This window comes from Lactuca sativa, chromosome 6 (assembly GCF_002870075.4).
Source record: "Lactuca sativa cultivar Salinas chromosome 6, Lsat_Salinas_v11, whole genome shotgun sequence".
In the NCBI taxonomy this organism is placed as follows: Eukaryota; Viridiplantae; Streptophyta; class Magnoliopsida; order Asterales; family Asteraceae; genus Lactuca; species Lactuca sativa.
This window is the reverse complement of record NC_056628.2, coordinates 137,112,526-137,124,681: the sequence shown is the minus strand read 5'-3', so window position 1 is coordinate 137,124,681 and position 12,156 is coordinate 137,112,526. Positions and strand designations below refer to the sequence as shown.

The 12,156-nt window shown below is 33.1% G+C and overlaps 2 protein-coding genes across 2 annotated transcripts; both read right to left on the bottom strand.

Moving 5' to 3' along the window:
- Nucleotides 1–585: 585 nt before the first annotated feature.
- Nucleotides 586–1,682, bottom strand: LOC111908548 (uncharacterized). The gene is made up of 3 exons (XM_023904371.3): nt 1,333–1,682; nt 1,068–1,217; nt 586–958 (listed from the first exon to the last, which is right to left on the bottom strand). Exons 1-3 carry the CDS (start codon nt 1,558–1,560, stop codon nt 881–883), a joined length of 456 nt encoding a protein of 151 aa, XP_023760139.1. The 5' UTR covers nt 1,561–1,682; the 3' UTR covers nt 586–880.
- A 1,904-nt stretch (nt 1,683–3,586) lies between these two features.
- On the bottom strand, nt 3,587–7,710 carry LOC111908547 (monogalactosyldiacylglycerol synthase, chloroplastic). Its single transcript, XM_023904370.3, has 8 exons — nt 6,720–7,710; nt 6,460–6,632; nt 5,904–6,065; nt 5,585–5,726; nt 5,087–5,311; nt 4,907–4,969; nt 4,144–4,218; nt 3,587–4,057 (listed from the first exon to the last, which is right to left on the bottom strand). Exons 1-8 carry the CDS (start codon nt 7,248–7,250, stop codon nt 3,821–3,823), a joined length of 1,608 nt encoding a protein of 535 aa, XP_023760138.1. The 5' UTR covers nt 7,251–7,710; the 3' UTR covers nt 3,587–3,820.
- Nucleotides 7,711–12,156: the final 4,446 nt, after the last annotated feature.

Genomic DNA, 12,156 nt, shown 5'->3' with positions numbered 1-12,156 from the left:
GAAATTTTTTGGACCTCATACAAATTTTTTTGCAAACCACAAGTACAAATTTTATAGTTTTGTCTTATTTTTATATTCTTTCAATATTTGTTCAACATTTATAATATTTTTATTGTGATCTAGATAGATTTGAGTAAAATTAATTTTGTTTGGATTTGTTTTTATATAGGTCTTCGATATCTATCGTACATAGGATTGTTTTTCATTTTGCAAAATTGTGATTTTAGGATAGAATCGCAATCGAAAAATCCTATCAAAATGACATATTATAAGTTTAAAACATAAAAATACATCTCCCTAATATCTTCAAACATAACAAATCTCAAGTGTAATTATAGTGAAATATCATTAACTTAAAAACATAAAGCCCATCAACAAAAATATCATCAAAATGCCGATACATCATGAATTGCATTTGCATCACAAACTACATAGTACCATAAAATTGAAATTCATAACCCCCTAAAAAGAATTGCACCATTTACATCATAAGTTCATAACCACTTACCTTCAATAATAAGAAAAGCTGGAAAAGCATCATCATAACCAAAAATTCTTTTAATCACATTAACCACATTAAGAAGAAAATCTGGAACTGGAATGTAACATTAAAAGCACTAAAGATAACAACATATTTTGGTGTATCAATATGCACAACATACTTTCATTCTTACTAATAATAGCAACATATATACATACACTTTTTGATCTATTAAACAGTATTACAGTAAGCAGTTATAATTTAACTTCTTTTTTTTTTTTTTTTGCTTAATGCTGATTTGGCAAAAAAAATACCAAATGTGATGATAAATTGAAGTAAATGTCTAAAAGAATACAATCTGGTTTCCCAGTTTTACATTCAACGACTTACCTCCAAAAACTAAGATTGAATCGGTGGTTGCCCCAACCATTTTGCACGAAATCCAGTTCCTTTACAATCTGCACAACTTGTTGATCCCTGATACAAATTATAAACCCTAATCAGCAATCTTGAATCATACCCCCAAATGAAAAAGAAAGATGATTTGGTTGTCATGTTAATGGGATGAATTTCTTAAACTACTCACCTTTCCTGCACAAATAACGCAGCTTGAATTTCTAGATGGGACTTGACAAAGCATGTTATCACCAAGAATGAAAAACCCTGTGCCACGACACCATTTGCACTCGACATGTCCATTCGACTCGCAAGAAGAACAAGCAATTGGCCTCGGTTGCTGCAAGAAAAATAACATAGTTGCTTAGATCTATAGATGCTTCCATCGAATTTGTTATTGAATCGAGAAATTATTGAGAAAACCCTAAATGATGACTTTTAGTTTGTGTATATACCTGAGAGATTAACCAAGCTTGTTCCATACGTTTAAGGAAATTGGAGGAGTTCTCGGAGGTATTCCCCACCATTGAAGCTCTCACAACGCAAATTCCGTCGCCGTTGAAGCGTTTCTGGATCAGACTTACACCGCCGTGACGGAGATGAAAATACCTTCCTGTAAATGATGACTTTGTCGAAATCAGCAACGGTTTGCAAGAACAACCACTACATGTACTCGAAATCATCGATTTCAGGCTTTGATTTAGCAAAATACGTTGATACGAAAGAACAGAGAGAACGATTTCAGCAAACAAACGAGTTTAATTTTTACAGTCGTGGATGACGACAGACGCCGTGTTCTTGTGGCTTTCTGCACTACAACTTTCACCGGTGGCCCACCGGCGTTTCTTTAATATTTTCTATTCGTATTAGATAAATTAGTAAAATAAATAATGGTCCATAAACTTAATGCTAAGACCTAAGAGGTAAAAGGTGCAGTGAATATACCACACTGAATGGGGCAGGACAACGGTAAGTTCACCGTATTAGGAGACACGGTCATACAATTTTCTCAATTTCTTGTAACGTTGAGTTTTTTGTAAAGTGCGATGACAGTGACAGATTAAAATTGTGATAAGGTGTGATATGACATTCACTGGTTTTGTAAGGTGGTGGAAAAATGACGTAGCAGATTAAAATTGTGATAATGTGTGATATGACACTTATCGGTCTAATGTCACGTTTTGTCCTTACGGTATGTTTCTTTGCATAACTAACTTCACATTATTAATTTTATGTCAAATTATCCTCTTACATTATAACTCACCATCAATCAATTAGCTTTTTCTAGGGTAAAAAAATGAGCAAAATGCATAATGCATCCCTAAGGCCACGTAACAAAAGCATATAAAAAATAACGATGTGCATCCCTTGTTTGTGATCTTGGAATCGTCAAATATGTGGAGGTGCTTTGCAGCGACAACTTTATGATTTGATCAGCCTTATTGGCAATTTTCAACCTATAAAGGAGAAGGATTCTTGGAGACGGGAATCGGATGGTGTCATGAGGTTTCTGGTTCATGATACTAGGCAAGTTATCGATAAGGCTTTGCTTCCAGATGGTCTTTCAGTTACGCGATGGAATTGATGTGTGCCCCTGAAGATAAATATCTTGTGTCGGCGGGTGTTGCGGGATCGACTTCCTACTAGGTGGAATTTAAGTATTAAATGTTTGGAGCTTCCTTCTTTGGTGTGTCCTCTATGGGGTGGTCATGTGGAGAAAATTGATCATCTTTTTTATTATGTGAATTTGCAGGTTCTATTCAGCGAAGAGTTTTTAGATAGTTGATCTGGTGTTGCCTGGTTGGGATGTGTGACGAGACATGTTTGATTGGCGAGATATGGTCTCGTTAGAGAGAGAGAGAGAGAGAGAGAGAGAGAGAGAGAGAGAGAATGGCTTTGGAATCGATTACACAAACGGTCCTTAGGGTAATGTAGAGGTTTCGAAATTTTATTTTATTTAGTGAAGTGGTTCCGTCTAAAATTTTGATTTTTGATGATATTGTCGATATGTTGTATAATTGGTTTGCTCATAAAAACAATAAGGTTAAAGTTAGTTGGGTTGATTGGTTGAAACATTTTAGTTATCTCTTTGTAATTTCTAGCTTCTTACTAGTTTTGTTTTAAAATGACCTAAAAAGACATACTTATAGTATTGACTTATCTGTTTTCTTATATATAACAATTTATCATTTTATAGTTTATAATTATACTTTTTACAAAATTTTATATAAAAAAAATATTTCTTGATCTGTAACACGTATTTTGTTGAATTTTAAGATTTACAAATTTTGTTCTTAGCACATGGAAAGGAGTATTCCATTCTCCTCATTGCTCTTTTAGTTACATTTCTTGTAAGTTCTAATATTGGTGTGTGAGAGTGTGCTCTCTAGCCTTATAAAACAATCAATTCAAAGAAACAAGTATAATCCCAAAACACACAACAATTAATGATAAGCAATTAAGGAGGAAATGTGCAACAATGAATACAAAGAAAACAAGGACAACGTATGAAGTATGATGTTGAGATGAGAGGATACTTTTATATGTTATACCAAGTTAAAGTGGTCAAAATATGAAACTTTGTAAGACTTTAGTGGCTTTAATGATATATTTTGTGTCAAAGTTTAGTGTCAAAATCTTCACTAAAACCACTAAACTTTTATATATTTTTCCATCTAGGGTATTCATTTGCAAGAAACAAAGTACAAATAGTTCAAGTAATAGATGTTATCAATCATAAACAATGTTTACAAATTTTTCACCTCAAATCCCACATAATATAATCACACACAAAATGAATACTATGTTTTAAAACATGTTCTTTTACCTCTTATACAACCTTCATGGGAAAATCCCTTCAAAGCATAACTTGCTACAACATAAAGTCAAAATTGTTTTGTTTTTTTCATTAAACAAGTAGCTTTAAATTCAATCTCATTCTTCTTAAGTGGAACCCGAATATTGCATTACTAGACTTTTTTGTTTCACAAGTTCATGAAGATCTTGAACAATTTTGAACACCGAATCGGGTCTTGCTAATCTCAATGCATTTTGTGACATTGTCTTGAGTTCATGTGCTTTTGGACCAAACCATTGACCAACGATTTCTGCAATCTCTTTTGGTGACTTTGAAAATTTCCCACATCCGTTTTCCACTACATAAGGTACATTTCCAACTTCCTGCATGATATCAGATTTGTAAGGTGTCGAGACAAAATGACCATTTTACCCTTGCATTCTGAAATCAACTTTAATAAGAAAATTACCTGGCCAGCTATGTAATCGTTTAGAATGATGGGGAGACCTCGGATCATGGCTTCTGCAATTGTGCCTGGACCAGCCTATGAGAAATAAAAAAAGGTCAATGTTGACTTTTGACTTTTTAAGTGTCAAAAAAGTAAATATTATAATCTTGAAATTGGAAAGAGTTATTGTATTTGTGCATAGAGAATTGATTTGAGTAATGGTTAAATGCTTATTTATGCAGCAATGTTTCACTTTTTTACCGGTTTTATAAAACAATGTTTTATATTTTGTATAAAAAATAAGGTTAATCTCAAAAAAGACGTAATATTTTGTGTTTTTTCCGGATTAAACCTCGAATTTATTTTTTCCTGAAAAAGACCTTTTATTTTTTCATTTTTTCCGATCTGGCCCTTTTAGTCATTTTTTGCCAAAAAAAATTGTAAAATGTGAGGGGTTTTTTTTCAAGAAAAACTAAAAAAAAATTGAGGGTTTATTCGGAAGAAGCATTTAGAAGGTTAAGGGTTTTTTCGGAAAAAAAAATACAAAGTTGAGGGCTTTTTTCGGAGAAAATGAAAAAATACAAGGCCTTTTTCAAGAAAAAAATAAATTTGAGTTTTAATTCGGAAAAAACACAAAATATAAGGTCTTTTTTGAGATTAAACCAGAAAAATATTGCATATTCCGTATAAAAAAAACCACTTTATTTGCATAAATACAAATTTAACCCAAAAGTCTAAGTCAAAAAATTCAAAATTTGGAGGTGAATAGAAGCAACCAATTTACCTTTGTGATAATACAATCACAAGCACCCATGCATTCTTCCATCTTAGTCACAAATCCCTTCACCTGTAAACAATATGAATCCATGGCTTAAAATGTATCTTCTAAACTCTGATTACTTACTAAATAAATTTAATTTATAACGAAAAGAAAATATGAAAAAAGTAAAAATTTGAAATATACCTGGATAGGAATCTTCCATTCAGCTGAAAGCAATTTGGTAGTGAGTTTTTTATTTCTACCACAAATGACAAGAACTTGACCAATTGGCTCACCAAGATTTTCATCAAATAATGCTTTTCCTAATGCTTTAGCTGTGGCTTCAATAGGCCCCATCCCCTCCCCACCCCCCATCAGTAACACTGCAGGTAGATCCTCATCCATACCAAGCTCCCTCCTCAATTCATCCTATTCATTTTTCAAAAAAAAAAATAAAAAATTGTTTCTTTTTGTACTTTCTTTGACTTTAAAAAAAAAAAAAAAAAAAACCCTTTTTCCGGTTTTTAAAAAAGTTAAAAGAAAAGCAAAATGTACTTTCACCATCTTAGTGATTTGGTCATTAACTATATTGTTCAATGGCCAAATCGATAAAATATTATTAATAGTTAAAGTGGCTAAATGAATATAATGGTGAAAGTACAAGTGTCAAACATTTGTTATGTTTTCAAGAAAGATTCAAACCTTGGGCCTAATGGGCTTAACAAAAGAAGGTCGAACAGGAAGCCCATAAACTTTTATTTGAGAAGATTGGAGTCCAGCTTTTAAGGCCCGCTTTGCCACCTCTTCTGTAGGGCAATAGCATCTTGTTACAAGTTTATGAAACCTATCACATAAACAACAAACCAATATCACAATCTTTCTAGGGCTATTTTCGATTATGATGATGAGAAGGGCATTCACGTCTTTTCAACAAAAGGGTATTGGGTGGGACAAAAAGTTGAAACTTTTGTCAATATTTGAGTAACAAATGGGAAGTAATAAGTTTGAGTGGAAAACAAACCATGTAGGATGACAAGTGCTTAAATCGGTGACAACTGTAGTAAATACAATCTTGTCCAAAAGACCCTTTGACCTCAAGACACGAAGTGGTACATGTTGCATTAGAGGATGTACACTGATGATGATATCAGGCTGATACTTCATTAGACCTTTTGCAACCTCTCTGTGATGATAAGGAGATTAGTCAAGTTCAAGTGTATAATTTCTATGCTGTAAAGGGAAACAAATAGTGTTAAATGAACAAATAGCAACATGCTTTCATTGATTTGTTTATTATATAGCTAATTATCTGATTCTGATTACTCAATAATCACTTTAAAACACACAACCAAACACCCTCTATGTTAAAAGTTAGAGAATCAAGACTCACACATGAAGGTGGGCCTATTATTTAGTCACACATAAAAACTTTTATAAAAAGAAGCTTTTGAGCTATAATATTAGTGTGAACAAATTCTCCAAATTTAAGCAACATGCCAAAAACATAAATCCAAAGAAAACAACATCAAAAAAGTAATCGATTTGAATGTTAAATAGGAAGACAAGAGAATCTTTACCTTGCTATAAACGTGGAAGTAGCAGCAAAATTCGATTGGTGAACCACACGAGGAGCAGAAGCATAATATGTCATCCTCCATAAGGATCCATGTTTAACCAAAAAATTATAACTTCTTGGCAATTGATTAAATGGCCATGGAGTGTGATCTGTCCATAGATCAGTCACAAACACCTGAAAAAAAAAAACACAGATTTTTGAACCATAAAGAACACATTCATGATTAATGGAAACTAAAAGGGAATACTTTAACAAACCAACCTCATATTCATCACCAAATTTCTCATTAAACGCCCATTTAATTGCTTCAGCAGAAGCCCGATGTCCACCACCTGTGTCGCTCATCAAAATTAGAACCTTTTTCTTACCATTAGACTCAAAACCACTCAAAGGCAATGTTTCATCCTCCAAAACACCACCATTATCTTCTAATCCACTAATATTCCCTGAACTAAGCTTAACAGAAGCGAACCCAAGTGGAATCCTGTCGCAATGAAACCTAACGAACTTATTAAACTCATTGAAGAACTTATTGATACTAGAAGCGCCTCGGGTTCCTGAACTCAATGAACCCACAACTTTTAATGATTTCCTTCTCCCACCAGCCCAAAAATCCCCAACTTTTCTGTCGCACTGCACAAAATTAGAGAGAACCGAGGAATACCCATCTAAACTCAAGCACTTAGTGTTGGAATCAAATGCGAAGTTAGTCAATTTGGATAAAAATTTGACGGCATTATTGGTTTCTAAAGTTACAGATGAAGACGACGATGAAGATGACGATGACTGCATAGCTACTATCTTCTAATTCTTCTAATTCTTCTGATTCTTAAGTAATCAAGTCATATACCCGGAAAAAAAAGGGAAACGCGTATTCGGTTTTCTTCTCGAGAAAGAAAAGGATTTGAGAGATGAAATTGACAAAATCCCCAACTGGGTTGGAATGAATTGACAGGAAAACGGATAAGTTCGTGGTTTTTTGAAGAGAGGGAGGGAAATATGAAGAGGGGTTTGCAACCACATAGATAGGATTTAGGAACAAAGGTAATATTCCATGGATTTAGAAGTTATATACCCTTTTTCAGAGGCTTTGGAATGTATGTCGATACAAAGAAAGACTCGTTGTGAGAGGGAAATGCGTTAACAAATCTCGCCCAATCGGAAACTGGTGGTGGTTGTGTGTGCGGTGGTGGTGGTCATGTCTATCACGCCCGGGTTTGTTTGGTTGTTTAATCGTTTACTGCTTTTCCATATTAGGGGTTTTTTTAGGGTTTTTAGAATTTAGTAGACAAAGTTATTGTCCAATTTATGCTACTATGTCTTCCTTTGTTTATTTAAATTTGGATTTCAAAGTTGTATACATCATATTGTAATTGTGATTAACTCGATCCATTTGGTTGTGGAATAAATTGATTTGACGAATTCACCTAACATTAATCATTAATCACATGTTCATTCTTAATTTATAAAATATTTAGTTTAAATGGTGTTAGATGTCTTTTTATTGTTAAACAACTTTATATGAAACCAATTTTTTGTTTTATATTTAATTTTTAAAAAAATAATCATATCACTATGGAAGTATTTTGGGGGATAATCCATGACGAATCGGTGATATGGGTAGAGCATACGACTGGTGCGAATGAAACATTTATAATTTTTAAACAACTCAATTAAAATATGGAATGTAAATTCTTTTAAAAATGCTAGGAATGAAATCCGAAAATTATCATGTCATAATAGTAGTTTTAAACTCCATGGTTATCTAAAGTCTCATTTCCACAAATAATTTTTTTATTTTTAAATAAGGTAAAACATCATTTACATAAAACTCAAGTTAAGAAAACTAATTTGTTTCAAAATACATTTGTTTAAAAAATCTACTATAATAAATGAAGGTTTTTTTGCCACATGTGATCTTCTCATTCATTTGGACACATGTTATTTTCTAGAATTTTTAAATTTTCTATTTTCCACTTGTCATTTTATTGTATTTTTCATTTTATTAAATTAAAATTTCACATTTAATATGTAAGGTAATATATATGTAAAGTATTTATTAGAAATGGTTTATATATGTAATATATTCAATACATTAAAGTTTCATTAATTTTAATAATTCAAAAATTTTCTTATTTTTCTTATAAATTCAAACCATTCAAATTATTAAAATTTCATATATATTTTTTTTAATTAAACCCATGTAATACATGGGTCTCACACCTAGTAGAGTAATATAGAAAATGTGGAATCTCCAATGTTGTTGATGATTATGTACAGTCATGTCTTCGGCTTCCCACGATTACAATGGTACCTAAAAAACATTTAATCTATAACTGTAAGTCAAAGCTTTGTGAGTTCCCTTAAAATACCACACACCATAAGTGTGTACACATGAGCCTACATCGCAAGGCCTATAGGATGTCTGGACCGCTCTACGTCACTACTAGCAGATCACTAATGAATGTATAACTATATGTAATTAGAGGTGAGATAGACAGTCGAACAGGTGATCCCACTCTAGAGCCACAATCAAACAAGGAACATGCAAGAAAGCCTAGATCAAGAGTTCACATTTTATCCTAAATGACTACATACAACGCCTAGGGCACTCAACTAGACGATCATCGATCCCTGGTACTCTAACTAACATACCACTATGATGGGTTTTCGCTATAAGAACATCCTATGTGCTCATACAAACCCTAATGCTTGGATCTAGGTTTCTCTATTGTATATGCAACTCATCCAAGACTATAATCCCTAGATCTAGCATATGATAATCAATATAACATATAAATTAGGGTTTAGATCATACCTTGATTGTTATGTAGCAATAACAATCTCAAATCCTTCTTTTATTGACTTTAGAAAGCTTAGAGTCACAATTGTCACTCCTCTAATGGTTCACAAACACCAAGAGCAAGAGGATGAAGAAGAGAAGAGAAGGAGGCTGCCCAAAAATGTGTGGAAACCCTAATCCACAAGTTCACCATGTTTTTGAGCCATAAGGGTCCATTAAATAGAGAGGCTATTAGGGTTATCTAACAAGGAAACCCTAATTTGGATGCTTAAGCCCTAAGCAACCCATGGACTCCTTCCTTAAAGGCCTAGGACGATTTCTAATGGATTTCCCCATAGAATTCGCCCACTCCTTTAATATGGAGTCCATTAGCTCAATATTCAACTATCACACAATCGACAGTTCTAGTCCCTTAAGTTTAATTAATGTCTTTTAGTCACAAACTTAATTCTTATTAATTCTTGACTAATATTAATTAAACAATATGATTTCTCCTTTAATATATTATTCTCATAATATATTAATAAATCATATTTAATCCTTTCTCTCCATAATTCATCCTATCAAGTTGCTTTGGTGAAGGCAACCCAAAAGGACCATGCACCATCGGGTCAAGTACATACCAAAATAGTTATGGACTTAGACACTAATCCAACAGTTTCCCACTTGGATAAGTCTAACAACTATTCTGCATATGACTTCAGATCCTGATCTGCAATCGTAGCTTTCTAAAGCCGCTGTCAACTCTGATCTTATCAAATACGCGTGTCCTTTAGATAAGGGATCATATATTCCTCCATTCTAGATATCGTATAGATATGAGACATGAAATATATTCATTCTCTCTATATTGTTTCCCGACTTCCGATTTATGATGACTGATAACAGACTACAATTGAACACGTCAATTTAATCCCGGCTTGGCCAAGCGCTTAGGTGCCATCACTAAATCATCGAGGGGCCCAAAGATATCGCTTTTATCCTACTTTGGATAAAAGGAACGGATAAACTTTGACTCAATGCTCGCTTGCACTCACTTACCGAATTACACACAATAATATGTTTTATAACACCAAGTTACTGGTGTGTTTACATATTATCAATGTGCAACCGACTCGCAAGATACAACTCACACATCTCGGTTTCAAGAATATAAGATGTTATCGTCTCACCAATCACTCGTGATACAATTCATGAAGTGATCCAAGTGAGCGTGGGTTTAATCCAATGCTCAAATCATATTCATAAGCACTCATGAACGTTACAGCAAACATTTGTTTATGTCTAATACTCTTTAGACAATCCACACACCAATTCACGATAGTCTTCATTCATATCTACTTCCAACATATGAACGACTGTGGCCCGTTCGAATAATTTGACTGTTCTCAACAAATTAAATTATTCAGGAAGTCAAAACATGCAAAGTGAAACACAAGAATAATACTAATCCCATATGGCCTCAAACCTTTGAGTATAAATAAAACACCTTTTATTTATCACCATATCGATTACTCATTATTTGTTGTTTCGGGTAATCAACTTCTTACTTGAATCATTACTACATTTGTCCCATGCTCTTAGCATGCACACAATGTTTACCTACGGTTCTTACTTTGTGAAATAGATCAAATGAACACATTTCCAATCATACTCATTTCACAACTCCTAATCCTTTTCACAAGTGAAAGAATATCAAATTCTTGCCACTTATAGAATATGTTAGATTCTAACATTTTATGCAATGATCCTTTCGTAATATCACTGCACTAAAGTCACAATGACTATTGCCAATGAAATTACAAGGTCCTCTATCGGAGATTGTTACAAGATAATTCCATAGATGTGATGTCTCTCACTCAAAGTACATTCCTTTGAACATCATTTTGCATAAAATTTCTAATCTAAACACAGACTTTCAATATCCAACTCCCAATATAGAAACATTTCCATATTTGCCATATGACAACTCATTCTTAATAGAATCTTATCTATTCATAATACTGTCGATATGGTCCATCCAATACTATACTTCCAACTACTCACAAGCGACCAATCCTCGGCGAACTTTGGATTGTCCTTTGATAGTTGTTTAATTATCTTAGTCAAACCGATTCTTGTCCTTTTCCATCTAAATGTGCTATACATTTGGAAAATTTTAGAATGGTCAAATATTATAGCATTTGCAATCGATCCTAAACCCGAAGCATATGGGACATGATGCATAATGTCTTACATAAAGATTTGATACTTTATCAATCTTCTGCCATAATATTTTATGTGCCACGTTCTCACAATTCGAATTATGAAGAGGAATGCCGTAATCATAATCGAAATTTAAGAACGCACTATGTATCCTTGACTAAGTTTATTAACATTCCACAACCTAAGCCTTTAGATTTGAAATGAAGCATACTATTCTCTCCCTTAATTATAGCAAAACAACTATTCAACCCTTACAACTTTGCAAAGTATGACTCTTGTTTTTCTATAATTAATATTGCTAACTTGCAATACCTGCCTTAATAATCATGTAATCATAACATTTATGTTCCCACTATCACGATGATTATTACAAACATAACACTTATGCTCCCACTAGCTTTGACATGTATTCAGAAACAGCTTAACTTTCAGAAAAACAATGCCTATTGAATTTCTTTAAGTTCATATTTCTAATACCCAATGCTTTGATAATCTTTTATCAAGGCTTCTTAAACTTATACACCTTTGCCTTAGATATTTTATATGTGTGTCTTAAAAAATTTAGACTAATTGCCAAATCTCATAATTCGAATCATGGAAAGGGATACCGTAACCATAATCGAATTCGAGATTACAATTTTCACAATCACTATCTTCTTAAAATCTTCCTTAGTGAAAGCATTTCCTCAC